This window comes from Atheta coriaria, unplaced genomic scaffold (assembly GCF_025399875.1).
Source record: "Atheta coriaria isolate IRGN ID8LTWV9N9 unplaced genomic scaffold, Caltech_Dcor_3.1 hic_scaffold_10_pilon, whole genome shotgun sequence".
Lineage (NCBI taxonomy): Eukaryota > Metazoa > Arthropoda > Insecta > Coleoptera > Staphylinidae > Dalotia > Dalotia coriaria.
In genome coordinates this window covers 8,676,737-8,698,253 of record NW_027045452.1, presented here as the reverse complement: position 1 = coordinate 8,698,253, position 21,517 = coordinate 8,676,737, and the positions used below count along the sequence as shown (strand labels likewise).

At 36.2% G+C, this 21,517-nt stretch overlaps 5 protein-coding genes across 10 annotated transcripts; 1 reads left to right on the top strand and 4 right to left on the bottom strand.

Moving 5' to 3' along the window:
- Nucleotides 1-75: 75 nt before the first annotated feature.
- AP-1sigma (AP-1 complex subunit sigma-2) lies at nt 76-3,009 on the bottom strand. 4 transcript variants are annotated; one of them, XM_065314704.1, is made up of 6 exons: nt 2,846-3,008; nt 2,574-2,752; nt 2,398-2,506; nt 2,197-2,334; nt 1,707-1,721; nt 1,104-1,649 (listed from the first exon to the last, which is right to left on the bottom strand). In XM_065314704.1, the coding sequence occupies exons 1-6, from the start codon at nt 2,846-2,848 to the stop codon at nt 1,632-1,634; spliced, it is 462 nt and encodes a 153-aa protein (XP_065170776.1). In that variant the 5' UTR covers nt 2,849-3,008; the 3' UTR covers nt 1,104-1,631. The 4 variants fall into 4 exon arrangements, with proteins under 4 accessions (XP_065170774.1, XP_065170775.1, XP_065170776.1 ...); XM_065314702.1 differs by lacking the exons at nt 1,104-1,649; nt 1,707-1,721 and adding an exon at nt 76-274 and having other exon boundaries at nt 2,846-3,007; XM_065314703.1 differs by lacking the exons at nt 1,104-1,649; nt 1,707-1,721 and adding an exon at nt 379-779.
- Nucleotides 3,010-3,507: 498 nt separating this feature from the next.
- On the top strand, nt 3,508-21,505 carry LOC135801273 (solute carrier family 35 member F3). 3 transcript variants are annotated; one of them, XM_065314695.1, is made up of 13 exons: nt 3,509-3,526; nt 3,601-3,678; nt 4,185-4,678; nt 6,106-6,590; nt 7,226-7,390; nt 7,454-7,622; nt 7,686-7,864; nt 8,173-8,491; nt 8,557-8,646; nt 14,310-14,439; nt 14,893-14,920; nt 16,338-16,367; nt 20,497-21,505. In XM_065314695.1, exons 4-13 carry the CDS (start codon nt 6,225-6,227, stop codon nt 20,908-20,910), a joined length of 1,890 nt encoding a protein of 629 aa, XP_065170767.1. In that variant the 5' UTR covers nt 3,509-3,526; nt 3,601-3,678; nt 4,185-4,678; nt 6,106-6,224; the 3' UTR covers nt 20,911-21,505. The 3 variants fall into 3 exon arrangements, with proteins under 3 accessions (XP_065170768.1, XP_065170770.1, XP_065170767.1); XM_065314696.1 differs by lacking the exon at nt 14,893-14,920 and having other exon boundaries at nt 3,508-3,526; nt 20,497-20,752; XM_065314698.1 differs by lacking the exons at nt 14,893-14,920; nt 16,338-16,367 and having other exon boundaries at nt 3,508-3,526; nt 20,497-20,752.
- LOC135801277 (UDP-glycosyltransferase UGT4-like) lies at nt 8,949-10,687 on the bottom strand. The gene is given in 3 exon segments (XM_065314705.1): nt 8,949-9,534; nt 9,596-10,055; nt 10,058-10,687. Coding segments are annotated over 3 exon segments (1,563 nt in total). The 5' UTR covers nt 10,637-10,687; the 3' UTR covers nt 8,949-9,010.
- On the bottom strand, nt 10,745-12,399 carry LOC135801274 (UDP-glycosyltransferase UGT5-like). Its single transcript, XM_065314699.1, has one exon. It carries the CDS (start codon nt 12,367-12,369, stop codon nt 10,816-10,818), a length of 1,554 nt encoding a protein of 517 aa, XP_065170771.1. The 5' UTR covers nt 12,370-12,399; the 3' UTR covers nt 10,745-10,815.
- LOC135801275 (UDP-glycosyltransferase UGT5-like) lies at nt 12,420-14,250 on the bottom strand. Its single transcript, XM_065314700.1, has 3 exons — nt 13,295-14,250; nt 13,020-13,242; nt 12,420-12,962 (listed from the first exon to the last, which is right to left on the bottom strand). Exons 1-3 carry the CDS (start codon nt 14,114-14,116, stop codon nt 12,460-12,462), a joined length of 1,548 nt encoding a protein of 515 aa, XP_065170772.1. The 5' UTR covers nt 14,117-14,250; the 3' UTR covers nt 12,420-12,459.
- Nucleotides 21,506-21,517: the final 12 nt, after the last annotated feature.

Genomic DNA, 21,517 nt, shown 5'->3' with positions numbered 1-21,517 from the left:
GCCCTCTCCGCCCCGCCCATCGCCATACATCCTTTCACCCACTCCCACAACGCCATCTATCGCCCGCAATCTAAATTTATCTCAAGTTTAAGCTTTAATTATACACAAATAATACTCATACAATCAAGTGTCATGCTCGCTCTATAATATCAGCGCATAACTTTCATATATAACAACTTTAAGTATACACGCCGCCATATTGCATCCCATCCATTTTATCCAGATATATTTATCCCAATCCGTGATCCTCGAAGAAACCTTGCGGTGTTTCCTCCTGTAAGCACAAAACACGTTTGCGTACAATTCACAAATCAATTCACACACAGAGAAAACAAAATGGACGCCATACATGTGAAGAGAAATCACAACAAATCTGTGTTTGTGCTTGATTGACACTCATTGCCTCGTGTAATTACAACCTTCAAATTAGTAATTAGTACATTATCACATGTTTAGGTATAACACTCTTAAGGTTATGTTCTAGAATCGTCTACAATACACTAACTACGTATACAATGTTACAATAATCATTTTTACAGCGTGTAAACGCTTACAATTCGTGATTAGTATAAAAATATTCAAACATAACCTATAAATGAACAACATTAGTGATTAATACATTAAATTCCAAAGTATTAGAAAGTTTTAAGGACGATTTGAATTATTTAACAAATATCTATGACTAATTTAAGGTTAGGTGTTAAGTGTGATTCAGCAGTGTGTGCCGATGGGATTCACAGCAGGCCAATATCCCGCAGAGCGCCCTCCATCGCCTCGTCCTGTCGTGTGCGCCGCCATTTAATACACGGCACGCAGAAAATGGCGGAACACAGAAACAAAAGAAAACACAACGCTAGATACACATTCTACTAAAGAAGTATTAAAGAAGTTGTCTCACCATTTGTAAGCAGTTATAACCTTATAAGAATCTACTTTATACACAGACAGAGTATAGAACACACCAATGCCACCCATCCACAAAATGGCGTCCGAACATACACAAACACAACATTTATGTACAAACATTGATAGAGTCAAATGGATAATATTACACTTTTTTTTTGTTTTCGGGAAGAAACTGTAACTAGCAAACAACGTCAGCCTTCAAATTTCAATATTTCAATATTAATCATCATAAAATGTTACAACTGTTTTGTACTGGTTAAAATAAGTAAGATATCTACAAATCTAAACAAAACACACATCTAATCAAACTACGAATATGTATATATACTTAATTTACAAACTAGTATAAAGTTGGGGATGAAATTTACAAATTTCACATTTATCTACACCTAAATTAGGTTAAAATTAGTACTGGGGTAGCGGTTAAGTTTGGTTAACAAGTTGTTTCAATAAAATTTCATTCCGTAGGTTAGAATTTACGAAAAAATTAGAGTGTTGAGTGTTTAGTTGTTACATTTTGTGTTTTGGCAAGTATTACTTCACAGCCTAAGGCTAACTTTACTTGTTGAGTGACCACTAATACTATTGGCACTTAGATATTAAACTTTTAAATGTGTAATTTGACTTGGTTATGGTTCAGACCGTTATACTTTGTATTTCCCATAAGAAATCATAGGTAATAAGTGAAGTATGACGGTCTGAATTTGTTTGGTGTGGTTTTTCGATTAGTTTTTAGTTTTCGCCTACAACGAATCGATATTAATTTATACATCAACATTACACACTCCTCTGGTTCTTACCTTCCCGTAAAAGTTCTAATACAAAGCGGCAAAGTAAAGAAAATCAATTAAATCATTAAAACTTATAAGATAAACACAACAAACACACAAAACAAGTAAAACAATTCATAATAAACTAAAAAAATTGAAATAAAATAATCTCTAACACTGTTTTGGGTTTATGTTTGTGTAGTGTTTTGTGTAATAAAATTTCGTTTCACGTCGCCGTTGATTAAAATGACACACAATTAGTGCTGGCACAAATACACACATTACACGTACAGGCAGTGGTGCAATATCGCAAATGGATTCGAATAACAATCAAGCACACACACAGATCCGTTTCGGTTTAATTCAACGCTTTACATCAAATTCAAAAACACGCAAAAATTCAAGTTTTCCTCATCGACGGAAATAAATCGCTTTTTTTTTGTTTGGTTTGTACAAAGAGTTAACGAGAGAAAAACGAGTTTTATCCTCACAGCTCAATGCAATTATCACCGTCACTAACCTCTTGCAGGAGATCCTGGGCTGCGATTGCCTTCAGCACGTTTTTCTTGCTGGTTTCTTGAATCTCTCCACCCAGTAAGAGCTCATCGAGGATGAAGTAGGCCTTTTCAAAGTTGAAGATTATATCTAACTCACACACCTATACATTATAAACATATTAAACTGTTGAATTTGTTTAAATTTGCGGTTTTAATTGACATACACTGCCAAAATACTTATCCAACAACTCGACATAGCGATGAATGATCTCCAATGTGAGCAGTTCATTGTCATCCTGCTCGATTGCACAACAAAAGTACAGACTTGCATATCTGTATTACATAAAAACAAAAATATTAGTGTTTTTGTTGCATTTTAAAGCTTTAAATATTATTTTACCGTTTGTAGACGATTTTCAAATCACGCCACTCAAGAAAACTGCACATTTTCGGCTTGCGTGCGAGTATCATCGTGATCAACTCGCGTGTAATCTTCTTCTTCAGCTTGTCCGGATGAGCGTTGTACCATTTCTGTAGTCTGAGCTTGCCCTGACGGCTGAACAACAGCATGAATTGCATCTAATTGTGTAAAAACAAAAGCAGTTTGTTAGAGAGTGTAGAAAATGGCGGATGTTTTTCCACCTGCGTTGGCGATTGTTTTATTGTGCTTACCATTGAGGTTGTTATTAACTAGACGCTGGTATGGTACACGTTGTTCATAAGGATTGAACTAATTAAACACGTAAACAGAAATTTTATCACTTCACACGTACCGCCCGAACAAACACATCACATTACTATCTTCGTGTACTAACTTTACTAGTGTACGGTTAACCTGGAAATTCTACGGCTGATGGTGACACATTCATGGTAGGCAATACATTTTACACCAAGTAAACAAATGGTAAAGTAAAGCTATGCATACACGTTTGTGCATTTGAAGAAATTTATTTTAAAAATTGTTTTTTATTGTTTATAGAGATATACAACTGTGATTGGAACTTGTGCACTCCTGACCCACAGGCAATGTGTTTATCAATTGATCCATCATACAATTGATGATTTTACACAAGAAACTTTAGTTTTTATGTGTATGACAAATTGCATACGTTAAAACCACGTTTTAATAGTGATAACCTACAAATATCATCAAAAACCAGTGAAAATAAGTATAATTATGGATAAAACACTTCAGAACAATGATTTACAGCTTAAAAAGTATTATTTTTAGTTATTTACCTTTAAGAAGCAAATAAAAAACACTTTTTGGTTGCAGGAACACATTGTACCTTCCAAAACTAGCCGAAATGGTTCTACAAGATGCTAAAACAACCTATGAAGAGCAAAATAAATGTAAGTTTATAAAATTTTAACAAATTTTACCAAATTTTAACGTAAAACTCATTTAAAACCACCAATAATTTCAGTTACTCCACAAATCTATCAACAACTCAACGCCATCTATCCCGATCAACTATTACCAGCGTTAGACATTTTAGACAGATGTAAGTTTATAAAATATCAAGTATTAACTGAAACACGTTGTGTTTATAAGTTAATATCACGCAGAAATCAATTTACACTGCAAGACAATGTAAATTTCTGCGTTTGTGCGAATTTCATCGAGAAAGTGCTAAAAAACTCGGCGGCCATTTTGTGTGAACACATTTTAGCGCTTAAACTTGCAAAAATAGTTGGTTGCATAAAAACCGAAGTCATTTCAAACGCACAAATGAAAATTTTATTGATAAATGAAGTTTATAACAATATAGGCTTCAAAGGTTTCGAAGAAAGCGAAGAAAATTAATTTTTTCATAAAAATATCATTTTAAAAGCAAAATTGAATCAAAATCAATAAAAAACGAGTTATTTTCACGAAGGACTTTGAAGGATTCAATGCTTTTAAAGGATTTGAACCTTTTGAACCTTGACGCAGACGATTAAATTGTAATTAAGCGTATTGTATGTTTGCGTCACACGTACACTTTATTTTTACTCCTTTTGTGTGCAGGGGTGAGTAAAGGACACAAATAACTACTCAGTGCGCATGCGCGTCGACCGCCAGTTCCAGGCTCGGGCGCGACTGCCGCCAACGGACGAGGACACCAGTCAGTCGTCCTGCGCGCCGCGACCGCGCGTCACCCTTCACGACCACACCACATATACACAAAAAGACAATCTTTTTTACCCACATCGCACGCCAACACCATTAAAATAAACTTAAACAAATACGGCGTGACTTGCAACTTTCCAACACCGATTTTAACCCTCATAAATGTTAAATCTCGTACATTTTAACCCGGAAAATTTTATTACGTGCGTAAAACTAGTGGAAATTAATAAACTGGTGTGAATATGTGTAAGTTTTAACGACGCAAAATCGAAATTGATTTTTTTGCGGATGCACGGTCACCGCCGGACGCAAAATGGTCATTTATTATTCACGACGACTCGTCCTTATGATATTGATATAGGACACACAAGAATGTAGTCCACCCGTCAACAGTGAGTATAGTTTTTATTCACAAAATACAAAAACAATCATTATTAGCTGTAAATTGAGGTTAAATCTGTTTGTTTGCCTTATTAGCCGTAAATTGAGATTAAATCTGTTTGTTTGTATTTTATGCCATCTAACGGTGGAATTTTTAAGGTTAGGGTAGTGTATATTGTGTAGTTTTGTGTGTGGATAAGTTATGCTGATGAGATTAATGTGCGGAAAGTGTACGGGCACAGGAGGAAGGAAATTCCGATCAAAGGTCATGATTGCCATGCAAAGCGCCGCACCAAAACGGCGTCGATATGAATTGTGGATACCGGCGAAACCGGGATATCGATTACCTTTATTACTTTTATTATTACACACCTCTCGCTATTTATGTGCGGACATTTTAGTGATTTTCATGTTTGTTTGGTTGCCTAATGAATAACTTTGACAGAAATTAATAGTTTTTTAGGTTAAAACAAGAAATAAAGTCATAATATGTTAATTTCGCACTTCTAATGCAATTAAAGGAGAAAATATTATAATTTATGTAATTATTTAAAGGAAATTCCTTGAAAATGTCAAGATATGAAAATTTTTCATAAAGAAAAATGCGGAAAACATGCGTCACGCTTTAAATATGCATTATTTACTTGCAAGTTTCAAGTTTACAACGTAAATGAATAATAAATGTATTTTTTAATGTAGGCAACACATATTACATTACAATACGTTGATTTGCAGTACAATCATAGAATATACCTCAATTATGACTCATAAATCGTATAAATATATAAAATATCTGATATTGGTTCTTCCAATCGGTAAAACAATCAAACAACGTGTTGCTGTTGCGGTTGCACGCGATCCCAACACATTTGCAGCTTGTTGTCGAACTTGTCAAGTTTACGATGTGCACTTTACGTTCATATTTATTATATCTACACATAGAATACAATTGAGGTTACGTTTCTATTATATTTACTCTTTAAATAAAGCAAACAATGCAATTTCAATTGATTTATTGTGATGTAAGTCATTTGTTATGAAAGGAAATAGGCAACCAACATAACACTAAAAACAAACAACTGCACAACACAAGGCAAACGATTTGTACGAATAAAAATACGCCGGTGGAATGGAATGTACTGGGATTTAGTTGAATGTGTAGTTGTAGTGGGAATGACGATGATAGCAATCGATCCGACGCCGATCTGTTCGGCTCGGCCTCGGAGCTTTTTATATTAACGACCTATCGTCGATGCGAAGAGACCCTTTAAGTCCATAAAGTCCTTCGCGGACCTTCATCTTCATCTATTTATAGCTCCAACACCCCACCCTAGTACTAAAACTCAACATACACAGCGTATTCAATAAAACTCCTGCGAGTTATGCAATTTTGTTTACTTTCAGTGTAAAATTAGTTGCCTATATTTTATGCTTACAGATCAATTCAAGTTCTTCCCTTCTCATCAACGAAATCAACGACCTACGAGTAAAGAGAACACCACCCTAAAACCCCTAAAAATGTGATTACCCTAATATCATAATACGATAAATTTTAAAATGACGCGCGACGGTGATATAACGACTATATTCAACCCGCGTCGCAATCGCACACCCAGTGTTCTCGTCACGGATGAAACAGCACCAAGCGGTACAGCGACACCAGGCGGCGCTGCTGCAGCAAGCGCTGCTGCTGCTGCTGCTGCAACAAACCCAGCGGCTAACACCGCAAGCACAGCGGCGAGTACAACAGGGGGAGGAACGTCAGGCAGTGCTGCCAACGGTCCTTTCACTCATGCGGATTCAGTCACGAGTAGTCAACCGGACGGCAATGCAGCCGAACAACAATCACCAGCGACGCCTAGCGGACTCACAGCAAAGTACAAATCATGTTCGGATTCTTTGTGTTCATCATCAGCGAGAAAAGTAAGTAACACTCTGTATATTAATAAAAGAATGCAAGTTTGCGTGACAAAGTTGATTAATTTACTGGATTTACGATTACGCAATGAAATAAAAAACAACCGCAGTAATAAAAAATCTTAACTGTAGGCAACCAAAATTACATTTTAAGGTTATATAGTATATTTTAGTGTGTTTCCAGTGATTTAATCAAGTATTTCACTTCTTGTTGACTTGATAAACTGTAGAATATTACATCTGACGTGTTGAAGTAGTTCTCACGCGTTATATGCAGTCGTAAACGCTAACGACGCGCTCGAACAATTCAAGCATTTATTAAAGCACATAGTTGCGTTCAGTGGGGGCGGCGGCGTGCGTTTCCGACTTCATTTGGTAGTCAAATGTCACGCCAATCATGTGATTGCGTGTGCGCTTGGCATCCGCTTTCGTGACATTGAAAATTGCCTCTAATCCGTACGTATTTACTCTAATGTAATATTTAACCTCAAAATTTTAAGTAATCATTGTGTTTATCTTAGATTGGCATACTTCCAACATAACAAGGTTGTATGTTTGGTTGCCTAACATATTGTCCTTGTATGTTTGGAATAACCATGAACTAATTCTGTTTGTTTTTCTGTACGTCTGGTTGCCTGCAGATATATTTCGGTATATGGGTGACGGTGTGTGTGACGGCATCATGGGTGGGGGCGACGCACTGCATCAAATATCTCTACATCCAGAAGCCGGTCGATTACGACGACACCATCATCGTGCCGCAGGAGGGCAACGGCGTCAATGTTACAGCATTACATCGGCACTATGTACGTAAATTTAAATTTTAAATAAACATAACCTATTTTATGTTGTTTTGTGTTATATTACAGAGTGCGAATTATAAAGCACCGTTTTTTACCACGTGGTTTGTGACCAATTGGACGATGTTATTCTTTCCGTTGTACTTCATCAGTCGGTTGGGTAGCCGACGTTGTGAGTCACCGGCGGACATCTTGTCGGAAAGCGTGCGGGATTTTCGCGATAAAGGTTTCACAGCAGGTATTAAACAAAAATTTAATTAAAACTAAAAAATAAATAATTATTGTTTGTTTTTACTTCAAGGTCGTTTCCTGACGCGTTGCTCACTGTTTTGTTTGCTCTGGGTTGGGACAAATTACATGTACATTCGTTCACTGCACATCCTGTTGGCGACGGATGTAATGGCGCTGTTTGCAACAAATGTTTCCTTCGTTTACTTGTTGTCCTGGGTGATTTTGCACGAACAGTTTGTCGGTATAAGGGTAAGTTAATATATTACGCCACATATAGGCAACCAATATTACACATGTGCACATCTGGTTGTTATTTACACGTTAAAAAATATCCCTGGAATGCTCTCGGGTTCTAAAACCTAATTTCCAGTGACTACGCGGCGCAAAACACCTTAAATATTCATCGAGCGAGCCGCAGCCGCAATCCGACTCGTGCTTGCCTCGTTGGGAATATAAATCTTATTTGCATACATTTGTATGCGTTGAAAACACGTTAGGCAACCAGTGCTACTGCATTTACATTTTCAAATGTTGTTTTATGTTTCTGGTTGAATTAGATAATGGCTGTGATAATGTGCGATACGGGGGTAGCACTGCTTGCGTACATGGATGGCATCACTGGAAGTCCAACGCTTGGTGGGGTTGTGTTGGCAACGTCGGCGGCCGCAGGATCGGCGGTGTATAAGGTGTTGTTTAAGAAAGTGATTGGTGATGCTACGTATGGACAGGTGGCGCTGTTCTTCTCGCTCATTGGCATGCTGAATGCGGCGTTGTTGTGGCCGCTTAGTTTGGCGTTGTTTCTCACAGGGGTGGAGACGCTGCATTGGGAGCGGCTGCCATGGCCAGCGCTTTTGGCGGCTAGTGCGTTATCATTAGGTATGGATGTGGAATATTATTTTAAAAAAGGTTTGTGTTTTATTTTGTTTGTTTTGGGGTTATAGTGGCCAATCTTCTGGGGAACTTCAGTGTCGTGCTCACCTACGACTTGTTTATTACACTGGGGTTGATTACGGCTGTACCTGTTTCAGCGGGTAAGTTTTTTTGAGATTTTTTGATAATTTAGGGATCCTTTTGTGATTAGGTAGGTAAATTTAGGGAGGTAAAGCCACCCGCAACGACCGCTTATTCAGGTATCTCTTGGGGACGCGTTTACCCCCACCACTTTTTGCGGGTCGCTCACAAATTTAAAAAGAAATCGCTTAGTGTGGTAAGCGCTTTGTTGTCCAGAAGTTCTCTGGCATCTTTCTCAATTCTTTTCTTTTCTTCTGGTAATTTGGGTCATGCTCAAGGGTTCTCCCTTCCCCCTCCCTTTTCCAAACATTTAATACTCCCCTTTATATCTTACTATTGCTTTTTATTTATTTATTCATACAAAATCACTTAAATCACATCAACCTATTCCTTTTTACTTTTCTTCTTCTTTTCATCAACCTTACAACATTTACCCTTCAATTTCCTAACACCTTTGATCAACAACTTAACAATCCCATATAATACTCCCAAAAGCAATAGTAAAATTCCTCCCAAAAACGCCAAAACATCAAAATAGTAATACTGCCACACCGGAATCCTTGGTCCTTTCAAATGTTGGGCCCCTTTGTGTCTGATAACATACTCCGTCCACCAGATAGCCTTCTCCAGTGGTGTCATAGGTTCATCCTGGATTCTTTCAGCTAAACGTTTGACATTTTCACGGTATACTTTATTATCCATCACTTCCAAAATGGCCGCCTTGAAGTCCTCCATTGTTAAAGCATGGCGATTCAATGTCACACCCAAACCTTTAGCTTTGACCTTCACAGCATTTGCTTCCTGATCACCCAGGAAGGGTAATACTACCATAGGTACATGGGAGTATAAAGATTCTTCCAGGGATTGAATTCCTCCTTGGGTTATGAACAATTTAACATTGGGATGACCTAAATTTAAAATATACAAACATTTAATGATTGTAGAAGGGATTAAAATTGGTCTACTTACGTAAAACATCTTGTTGAGGTGCCCACTTAGTAATCTTCACATTTTCCGGTTTTCCCGGAAGTGTATCATCTTCAAACTTCCATAAAACTTTATAGGGTAACTGGGATAACGCATCCATAAAGGTTTGAAGCATTTCTGTAGACAAATCCTTAGTTTTGACATTGGTACCCAAACTGAAGTAAATCGCCCCATTTGGAGCAGAATCCAAATAATCCTGCCAGTCCTTCGGTAAAGGTTTAGGTTTCTTCATATGAACCCCACCAGCTAGATTAATTGTACTAGGAGTGAAAGGTCTAACCGCCGTGAAAATAGGGTTAGCATTCACAAACAACATATCCGTTTGATCAAACAACTCATCCATACTAGGCACATCATCTCCATAAATTTCCTTTGCCAAGTCATCAACCATCTTCATATTGTTATCCTGCATACGTAATAATAAACCTTTCAACGCCAATGCAATCACTCTTTGAAAAAGGTCAAATTTTCCTGATAGGGTAACAAAGACATGGGATATAGCACACTATGAACTGGGTTACCCATTATTTCATGGGATCTTCCAAAAGCATCCAGGGAAGCTATCCCAATCAAAGGACAGTTGTACTTGTGTTTCAAACCATAATAAACACCAGGGAAATGTTCAATCATCACAAGGTCAAAGTGCTCCGTTTTATTTTCAAAGACCTCTTTGACCTGAGGTAGAGACACCTGATGATGAATAATATCCATGCTCATTTTGGTCATCTTATCATCCAGGAGGAATTTAAATATGTTTTGCTTGATGAATTCAGCCATCATCTTTCTGAATGGACCATAGTTCTCCTTAATACTGATTTCTTTGAAGTTTGGGAGTTTCTCCTCGGTGGGATCTGATGTTATCACAACCATATCATGACCCCGCAGGGCTAACTCACGCCAGATTTGTTGGAAGAACATTTGGTGACTGTAGGAAGCAGTTGGGACGATCGCCAAGATTCTTGCAGGGGTGACATTTTGAAGGGTAGCGAATAATAGTAATAGAATTAATACTTTCGACGCCATTTTGGGGCCACACTACAACTTTCACTACTCTTAACTAGAATTTGACTGATGGAGTGAGTTGGTTCACATGACCTAATATAAGTAGTGAAATAATTACAAGTCATCAAATTGATAAGATAAGATTTTTATTGAATGAGACAATTGTCTGATGCAATTTTGATTTTTATCAATGAATCAAGTTAATTTTTCTTGATTTTTTTGGTTTTTCTACAACAGCATAATTTTTTGATTCCTTTGATTAATAATTTGATAACCCCGAAGGTTATTCCTAGGAGTAGAATGATAACCCCTCCCAAAAATGCAAAAACATCTAAATAATAGTATTGCCAACATGGGATTCTGGGTCCTTTCAAATGTTGAGCTCCTTTGTGTCTAAGTACATATTCCGTCCACCAGATGGCTCTCTCCAAAGGTGTCATGGGTTCATCCTGGATCCGCTCAGCTAATTTCTTGACATTATCCTTGTAAACCTTGTTATTAATAACTTCCAAAATGGTTTCTTTGAATTCTTTAGTATCTAAATTATAAGGATCTAGTGTAAGACCCATTCCTTTAGCTTTGACCTTAACAGCATTGGGTTCTTGATCTCCGAAAAAGGGTAATACCACTAGTGGCATATAAGAATACAATGCTTCTTCAATTGATTGAATTCCTCCTTGGGTTATGAAGAGTTTAACCTTTGGATGACGTAGGATATCTTGTTGGGGTGCCCATTTTGTTATCTTAACATTTTCCGGTTTTCCTGGTAAAGTATCAGCATCAAACTTCCAGAGAACCTTATAAGGTAGTTGGGATAACGCATCCATAAAAGTTTGAAGCATTTTTGAAGACAAATCCTTTGTTTTGACATTGGTACCAAGACTAAAGTAAATAATCCCATTGGGAGATGAGTTTATATAATCCTCTAGGTCCTTTGGTAAAGGTTGAGGTTTCTTCATATGGACCCCTCCAGCTAGATTAATAGTACTAGGAGTATGAGGTCTTACAGCAGTGAATAAAGGGTTAGCATTTACAAATAGCATATCTGTTTGATCAAACAACTCCTCCATAGTGGGCATAGTATCATCTTTATAAACCTTCCTAGCAAAATCTTCTATTAAAACATCAATATTCCCAAACATTCTTTTGAGGAAAACTCCAAAGATTACCGTTGTCAACCTTTGAGCAAAATTCAAATCATCTTGGAATGGAAGTTGTGAATTAGGGTATAATACTCCATGAACCGGATTGCCCATAACTCCATGTGACACAGGGAACCCATCGATTGCTGATATCCCTATCATGGGACATTTGTACTTGTGTTTAAGTCCATAGTAGATCCCTGGGAAGTGTTCAATCATCAACAGATCAAAATGTTCCGTTTTGTTATTAATCACTTCCTGGACCTGTGGTAACATCATCTGATGCTCTATGACCTCCATGTTAAGTTTGACCATTTTATCACTCATCAAGAAGGAGATGATGTGTTCACTTCCATAAGCATCCATTAGTTTCCTGAATGGACCATAGTTTTCCTTAATACTGATTTCTTTGAAATTTGGGAGGTTCTCCCCGGTGGGATCTGTTGTTATCACAACCATATCATGACCTCGCAGGGCTAACTCACGCCATATTTGTTGGAAGAACATTTGGTGACTGTAGGAAGCAGTTGGGACAATCCCCAAGATTCTTGCAGGGGTGACATTTTGAATGGTAGTGAATAATAGTAATGGAATTAATATTTTAGACGCCATTTTGGGATGACTTGCCGATATCACCTCAAAACTTAGACTAGACATAGATGTACTCATATTACTTAAGTGCTTTATTTTGTATTAGGTAATCTAATCTTTTTTAATTTTGTTATCTTTGGAGGTCAAGGACCTGCAACATTTTGCAATACCCTTGAAAGATAACCATATGAATAATATTATTACAAAAACAGTAGCTACTAAAGCCCCTAACACATCAAAATAGTAATATTGGTATAAAGGTATCTTGGGTCCTTTCAAATGTTGGGCTCCTTTGTGTCTAAGGACATATTCTATCCACCAGATGGCTTTCTCCATTGGAGTCATAGGTTGGTCCTGAATCTGTGCTGCTAGTAATTTTACATTGGCTTTATATTTAGGGTCCTTTAAAACTTCTAGAATAGCATTTTTGAAGTTGTTAGTATTTAGGGTTGTGGGATGTAGGGTTAAACCTAAACCCTTTGATTGGACCTTAACAGCGTTGCCTTCTTGGTCAGCTAAGAAGGGTATTACTACCATTGGTACATGGGAGTAGAGAGCTTCCTCTAGGGATTGGATCCCACCTTGGGTTATGAACAACTTAACATTGGGATGTCCTAAAGTTGAATATAAAGGTTAGGTTATTTTTGTTGTAAATTTGAGGTTATATTTACTTAAAACATCTTGTTGGGGTGCCCATTTTGTAATCATGACATTTTTGGGTTTTCCTGGTAGTGTATCATCTTCAAACTTCCAGAGAACTTTATAGGGTAGTTGGGACAAAGTGGTCAGAATGGTCTCACGTAATTCCATGGATAATTCTTTACTTTTTACATTACTCCCAAGACTAAAATAGATCACCCCATCTTTACCCTTATCAAGGAACTGCTTCAAGTCCTAAAAACATCAAACCTCAAAATTTTAAATTTACCCATCTTAAACCTAATACCTTAGGTAATTCCCTAGGAGGTTTCATATGTATCCCCCCAGCTAAATTAATAGTCGCCGGAGTATGAGGTCTAACCACAGTGAACAAAGGGTTCGCATTCACAAACAACATATCCGTCTCCCCCAACATCTCCATAACATCCACATCAACCCCAAAGTAATCCTTAGCATACACATTCATCCTTAACCCATCAAACTGCTCAAATACTCTTGCTAACCCATTGAAGACCACAACTATAATCCTCTCCCATAAACTAATATTCTCCTGATACGGAAACAGTGAATAAGGATACAATACACTATACACCGGGTTACCCATAGCTTCATGTGAGCTCGGGAAACCATCCAGGGACACAACCCCAATCATAGGACAACCAAACCTCTTCTTCAAAGCATAAAACGGTCCAGGCATATGTTCCACCATCAATAAATCAAAGTATTCCGATTCATTCCTGACGATTTGTTGGACCTGAGGTAATCCCAATTGGAAATGAATCAGCTCCTTACCAAGTTCATCCATTTCCGAGCTGAAGAAGATGTTGAACATGCCTTGTTCAAGAATCAAATCGATTATCTTCTTAAAAGGACCATAGGATTCACGAATACTTATCTCCTTGAAATTTGGGAGGGTCTCACCCGTGGGATCAGTGGTTATCACGACCATATCATGACCTTGAATGGCTAACTGCCGCCATAGTTGTTGGTAGAACATTTGATGACTGTAGGAAGCAGTTGGGATCACTGCTAATATTCTAGCAGAATCATTTTTGTTTATAATTATAAACAGGGTTAATAAAAATAGAGAAAAATATTTTAGAAACATTTTGGGGCCTGGGGTTTGATCAACTGATGAGATAACTCAAAACTAAATCGATTTACACGTATTTATCAGTTGTCAATAGTATATCAATAGAGATAAAGTAGATAACTATTTAAAAGTTACAGTTTAACATAGGCAACCAATATTACACGTTGTGTTGCATTGGGTAATGTAATATAACCTTGAAATTTTGTAGCATTGGATGTGGTTCTCTATGGTGCTCAGTTTGAAGGCATGAAACTCGCCGGAATGATCCTCATCGCAGTGGGTTTCTTCCTCGTCATGTTCCCGGACAACTGGCCTGATTATATCACGCGTCTTCTCAGGTATGTTTAATGTTTATAATTTTTTACTACAAAACTGGTCATAAAATGTTTTACAAAGCGACGCGTTAGCAAAGTTTATGATTTAACATGCGTTAGCCGATTCATTGTCTCATTCCGTAATAATTTCCATCGATTCTCAACAATTTGAAGGTTATGTCACAAAATGTATTTATATATGGTGATATTGATGATAATGATGATGTGTTTAACTGTTTTTGTTTAAACTGTTTAATATCAATGTTAGCTATCGATATTTTTAATAATTTTTACTTAATTTTGATGTAAATTGTGTTTGTGTTTATTATTTTGATGTGTATTGGGTTGCATACGTTCGCGTATTGCGTATAAACTCAACCGATGAATTGTGAGACTTTGGTTTGGTTCTGAGGGATGATTGGGTTTGTGCTGTGTGCTGGCTGTTCATTAGCGTCGATTTCTAATTTCTTTTTGCAGAAGAACCAGTCGTGTCTTCAGGGGGAAGGTTTGTCTCTCATGTTTAATCTTTCTCTCTCTATCTTTCGTTTGCCTTATTTTTCTCTTTCTCTTACTAAAACTAACCTCACTTTAATTCGATTCATTAAATTATATATATATACGACATTGACTATATTATTATATAAACGACATAACCTCAACGCAACGTACGTTCATCGCTTTTTAGTGTGTGCGAAGTGCGAACTAACAACTCTACTTCTCCATGCAGGTGCTGTGTGTGTTGGGCTGCCAGAATTCTTTGTTGACGTACACTGCTTGTCAATCGAAACATTTTCATTATCATCATCTCACAGAATATTAAAAAAACACTTTGTATATGGGGGCGGAGCAAATTGATACATTTTTCGGTTATTATTGGTATTATTTTGTCATTGGACGTATGCTATGTGCTTATATGAATGCAATTTACTCATAAAATGGATTTTAACCTCAAAAAAGTTAGAAAAATAATTAAAAAGCGGTTTTTTGGAATACTGGTATTTTTTAAAATCAAAATATAAATATAACGGTATATATCTGAAATAATATCAAATTGAAAAATACCGGTTTTGAAAAAAATACCGGTATACCGGTATTGATACCGGTTTTTGAAAAAAAAATACCGGTATTTTTATAATTTATTATTTACTCACAAAATTAAATGAAAAATATATTTTATTTTCTAAAAAAAATACCGGTATAAATTAAAACCGGTATTTATCAATAAATCCATTTTATGATGTACAGAATGTCACCAATTCTCACATCACACCATTAATATTCAAAAACAAAGAAAATAACAACAAATAAACCAAGTGTTGTGATAAATTTTTATACAATTTTCTATTCTACAGTAGGTTGATTTTGCACTTTAGATAAAATATAATATTTAATAATATCTAGATAATATATTGAATATAATAGTCACCATTTTCGTAAATCGCTTGGACACCTTATAAATACCCCGAATTTGTTGATATATCAATTGTTATAAAATCTGTACTCGAACATACTGTATGTATATTTATTATTATGCGCTTCGAATGTGTTTTACGCTTGTTAATAATCATCATTATCATTTTTTCGTTCCTATTAACACTTGGTATATTAGCATAAGCCCCGCCTACAAAGTGGGCGGAGCAAATTGGTATTATTTCATCTATTTTGCATAATTAAACATAAAAATTTATTTTTTTTCAATGAAAAATTTATTTTGAGACTAAAAAGTGACATTTTAATAGTTTAAATAAATTAAAAATGGCTTCCTGCATCATTTTCTCATTTATTGTATTTATTACAATGTCTGCTAATTAATTCATTTGATTATTATTATTATTAAAGCAATAACTTAGCCAATAAACATTGAATTCGATAATTAACTAAATAATGCTAACGCTAGTCGTTGTCTGTTTGTATTGTTGCAGAAATATCATCATGTTGAGTCACAGTGCGAGGTACGTAACTCAAAACTAACCTCAAATACAAACCCCCACATCTCTCCCCAATAGACTCCTCCTACTGACCAATAACACACTGCATTGTGAACAAACAATACACTGACTGTATGTTGTGATAATTTACTCGTACGTTCAAACTTTTTAATTTTCAAACGTTTTTCACGTTTATTTTCGTTTAGTTTCGTTGACCTTGAGTGTGACTTACACTTGTTTGTTGTTGCTGCGTGTTTACACATTATTTGACACTGAATACATATTCTAACCTCCAAAATATCGATTAATCAACAAAATACGAACATATTTTTCACACAAATCAATTTATAGGTTATAATTCATTAACTATATTCTAGTGGCTGTGTTGTATGTGATTTTTAAGTTACTTTCCACTGAATAATCTCAAGTTATGCCGGTGCACTAACTTTTAGGCGTTTTATGACGTGTTTGACATTTGACATTTTTGTCCTTGGTGCGTGCAGGTAGTTTTCTATGCGAAAAAAACTTAAATTTACTAATATTAATTTAGAAACGAATGTTTATTCATAGAATAGTAATAATTTAAATATTTAAATAATTAAATTTAAATAATTTAACATTTCTACACTAAAACACACATTACACACCGAATATTGAACATAACAAGTTACTTAAGGCATTTACTAATTTTCTTTACTAATTCTTTATTATTATTTATATTTATTAATATGTACAGGGTGTTTCGGGAATTTTTGTAACATTTAGCATTGTTTATATCATTTTCTGAATGCTTTTACTAGTTTTGAAACATCCTGTATGAATATTCTCATTATTATCTTATCTATTTACTCTTTTAACTCTTTTTCCAAAGCAGAGAAGACAGAAATCAAAGTTATTTTTAAATAATTTTGATTTTTTCGTTGTTTTCTGCTCGTTTTTTTCATTATTTTGGGTTTATTAGTAAACGAATTAATTCGTATTAAATTCTGAGTGTATCGCTGATTCGTTGTGTTTCTCTTTTTGCATTTTATAGTATGCCGACCCCGAACAGGGGCAAAAAACGTGACTTGATGTATGTATGCGTAATCGGCTGCGTTGTCCTCCTCATGATGTACAAAATACGCTGAAGTGCGACTGTCGGCGACTGTCGGCAACCAAACACACACACACTCACACAATTCTCCATTAAATCACAATTCATTGTTTCGATTGCTTCCAAACGCGATTGTTTTCCAGACATTTTCTAACATTCTTAAAATTGGCCTCTCGGTACAAACTACGAAATTAAAAGATTTTAAATATTTTCATACGAAAATACAGTTGAGGTTAGAATTAAAGTAAAAGAGTTAAAATTGGAGGTTAGTAGCGTGACGTAACGACTCACGACGACCAATAACTTAGAATTAGTATAAAATAACTACTAAAAGACCCCTGTAGTGGTAGTTTTCTTATTTTTTTGGTTAGTTTTGTTTTTATTCTCTGTGTGTTACTGTTTTTGCAGCGGCGAAAACGAAGACGACTTAAGGCGCAAGATGAGTGCACGCCGACGCAAGTATTATGGCAGTTTTCACTATCGCTGACATTTACAACAGTTAAATAGATAAAGTAACAAAATGGCCGACAAAATGTTTGAATTAATGAAAATTTTAGCGATGTTAGGGTTGAATATATGACAATATGTGTTACACATATAGATGGCGTTAGTTGTTTCCTATTGATGACGTAATTACGTAATAAAAACCTAAACATAAACATAAAGGGAACAAGATTAGACACTAACATTCTGTATAGGACAATACCGTACAACGTAAACAGGCTTAAGTCCCTTGACTTAACTTAAGTCACTTAAATTTTAAACTTTTAAAGTAAACTACGTAAGTTTAGTACAAAATAAAAATGAAAACAAGCTCAAAATGTTTGATTGACAATTGGCTGTTGAAAGAATGTTAGAAAACGAAATTCACTCTCAATCCATTCGTGTTCGACGCCATTTTATTCCATTAGCAACACATAATACTTAACATAATTACAAGTACTTACCAAAGTAATACCATAATACCAATTAATGTTAACCTACCGTTAGTTTTTTGTCTATAAAACGAGAAATAAAAAAGTACCATTTGAAAAAACAAAACAAAAACATCATTAAACTCATTAATTTTGCAGTTCATATCATCATCATGTGTAATTATTGATGAATTAGCTAGGGAATGCGTAAATAGCGCTCGGAAGCCCCGCCCCTTTTTCTTGCCACTCGGTAGTTTTACTTAGTGTACAGAATATTATCAGTATCGTAGTTTAGAAGGTTGTTTAGTATTGAATACCGGTTGAATACCGGTATTTTGGTATACCGGTATTTAAAAAAAATTAAAATATTGGTATACATCGAAATAATATCGTTTTAAAAAATATCGGTTTTGGAAAAAATACCGGTATACCGGTATTAATACCGGTATTTGAAAAAAATATACCGGTATTTGGAAAATTAATTAAAAACTCACAAAATTACATAAAAAAATATAGTTATTTGTTTTAAAAAAATACCGGTTAACCGGTATTGATACCGGTTTTCCTGTAAAAAAATACCGGTATTCTGATTTTGATTCAATTAGGTATTTCAAAGAAAAATTCTCATTAACCGATATTTCTACCGGTATTATTTTCAAAAAACCGGTATACCGATATAAATACCGGTTTTTCACACCCCCCTAATTGCAACTTTTTAAAATATGAGAAAATACCTACAGTATACAACCCCCCTTACATTTTGAACGTTTTGCAAAACATAATAATCACATTTCGTATTTATAATTAATTTATTAGTTGTTACTTGTTGTTATATTGTTTCCTTCTTGTTGGTGACTTTTACACTCTCTGCTTATCTCTCTTTCCAATTGTACAGTGTGTGTGCAAGAGTTATTATAGTTTTCCGTTGTTGTTTTATACTCAACACAATGACATAACGACAGTTTGAAAACTAAACGAAGCGGAAATGCATTCTCACATTCACTAAACTCTGTGCACACGACATCACAGCATGACTACGTTCAACTCAACAAAATGGCGGACACTACGTATTCACATACAAACACAACATAACCACAAACACATCCGATTTGTTTGTTTGATTGTTTTTTATTCTTGTGTGTGAGGTAAGTGTGTTTATTCTTTATTTTTATACAGGGTGTAACAAATTTACACAATACTCTGTATATGCATGATTTATTTGCATGTATTGCATTTTATTCCTCTGTAGATATTTGCAAAATAAATATACAGAGTGTTATTGAAACACTCTGCATATTTGAGTAGTAAATTTAGTATTTGTAACTTATTACTGATTGAATTTGATTAATTAATTGATTAATTACGATTTGTCTCTTGTTCTTTTGTTTCGCTGTCCTTCCGAACAAAAAAAACCATTCTGTCTCTGTCTGTCTGTATCGCTCGCTGTCGCAAACAACTCTTCTGCCTATCTGCATCTGCTACTAACTCAAACAAACTCATCATCTCGATAAAACCAACCAATTGGTGAGAAAGGGCAAAGACGCCGCCGATGGCAACGACGCCGACGCAGAACCCCCACCAGTCCGACGTTCGCGACGCGCCACGTTCGCGCAGATTTTCCACTTTTCGTCTGCACACAACCAGCAACACACCGGCGGCGGAGACAGCAACGGCGGCCATTATACGGCCGTAGCCACACGCTCACCGAGACATTCACATTCACATCATGGCAGCGAGGAACAAGCGCTGATGATGCATGAAATGCCCACTACGCGGCGCTCATCGCCACTGATGCGCTTCGGCAGTCGACGGGCGTCTATGTTCTCATAAACAACATCCAAACATAACCTCTCAAACAACATCACTAGTGACATCTCAGCGGGAGAATGAAGAGAAAACCAAAGTTGTTTGTGCATGCGGTTGGTGTGAAACAAGAAACGAAATGTAAACAAATTATTTCACACACGTATCTTAACCTTATGGTTTTATATCAGAAGAAATTTGCACCCAATTAACGCATGTTAGATTTTCGTACTCATTACACAGAGAGTTATAAAATTGTGGATTCAAAATGACGCGATAAATGTTGAGTGAGAGTGAGTTGACATAACCTGATGCTAATTTTGATTCATTTGTTTGACGATAGGTGGAGCAGGCGGAGCAGGCATGGTGTGCAAGGTCCCCATCGCCGGGACGTGGTGGATTATCGTACCGGTTACATCAGATCCCATCTGCGCTCGCCTTCGGGCCGGGTCAGGTGACCGCCTCGCCGCCACCAATGCGAAGCCGCTGTGGGAGTGCCAGCGCTGGAAGCGGCTGCGGCACTAATACCCTTACAGCCGCTCGATACTATGGCACTGGCTACGATTCCGCCGGCGGATGTTATTCCGACTTCGCCGATACTTCCGGCGGTGGTCCCGGAGGCGGTTACGGCCTCACCGCAACTCCCTCGCACTACCATGCGGCGCGTGCGCGATCTCCGTCTCGATCTAGTCCGACGATCGTCATAGATGACACCACTTTCTGCGGATACAATGACCTTGACATTGTCTACACCTAACTCACCGAACCGAACATAACCTATAACTTTTACTAATATTAGCGAAGAAAAACGTAGCATATCGATTCATATCGAACAAATGTAGTGCGTAGACGTAATTAATAATGAGAAACAATCAGCAATCACGTTAACACTAATCAAATGCCAACATAATCTAAAATAACACCAATTTATGCAAGATATTTCAATACGATTTGCTTTGATTGCCGTTTACAGGGTTATTATATTAATATTTTACTGAAACAATCGTTGAAATCAATAATCTGCAATACAATCGATAAATACACCACTCAAACCGTTCACATGCACGTAGGCAACCAGTAATACAACTCTATCAACTTCTAGAGATATATTTTATTAATTGTTACCAATAATACTTCAAGATAGATCTAAAACATGTGTAAAAACATTTATTTTATGTGAAATATTCAATATCGCACAATTTGTTCTCATATTTTCTTCGATAGAACCTCAAAGTTATATTTATTGTATTGTGAACAATCTATAGCAATCTATATCTGTTACTAGAAGAATGTTATTATCTACAGTGATGTAATTTAATCAATGATACCAATTAAATCTTTTTATGCATAAATTTTCAACAATT

Bases quoted from the DNA above. Each gene is read 5' to 3' on its own strand.
- LOC135801273 (XM_065314695.1), top strand. From the start codon at position 6,225: ATGACGCGCGACGGTGATATAACGACTATATTCAACCCGCGTCGCAAT. The intron at 7,391-7,453 runs GTACGTAAATTT...GTTATATTACAG, and splicing joins CAGCATTACATCGGCACTAT to AGTGCGAATTATAAAGCACC. The intron at 8,492-8,556 runs GTATGGATGTGG...TTGGGGTTATAG, and splicing joins GGCTAGTGCGTTATCATTAG to TGGCCAATCTTCTGGGGAAC.
- LOC135801275 (XM_065314700.1), bottom strand. From the start codon at position 14,116: ATGTTTCTAAAATATTTTTCTCTATTTTTATTAACCCTGTTTATAATT. The intron at 13,243-13,294 runs GTATTAGGTTTA...TGATGTTTTTAG, and splicing joins CTCCTAGGGAATTACCTAAG to GACTTGAAGCAGTTCCTTGA. The intron at 12,963-13,019 runs GTAAATATAACC...ATTCAACTTTAG, and splicing joins ACCCCAACAAGATGTTTTAA to GACATCCCAATGTTAAGTTG.
- LOC135801274 (XM_065314699.1), bottom strand. From the start codon at position 12,369: ATGGCGTCTAAAATATTAATTCCATTACTATTATTCACTACCATTCAA.
- AP-1sigma (XM_065314701.1), bottom strand. The intron at 2,507-2,573 runs GTAAAATAATAT...TATGTAATACAG, and splicing joins TTGAAAATCGTCTACAAACG to ATATGCAAGTCTGTACTTTT. The intron at 1,722-2,196 runs GTTAGTGACGGT...GCTTTGTATTAG, and splicing joins CCCAGGATCTCCTGCAAGAG to AACTTTTACGGGAAGGTAAG.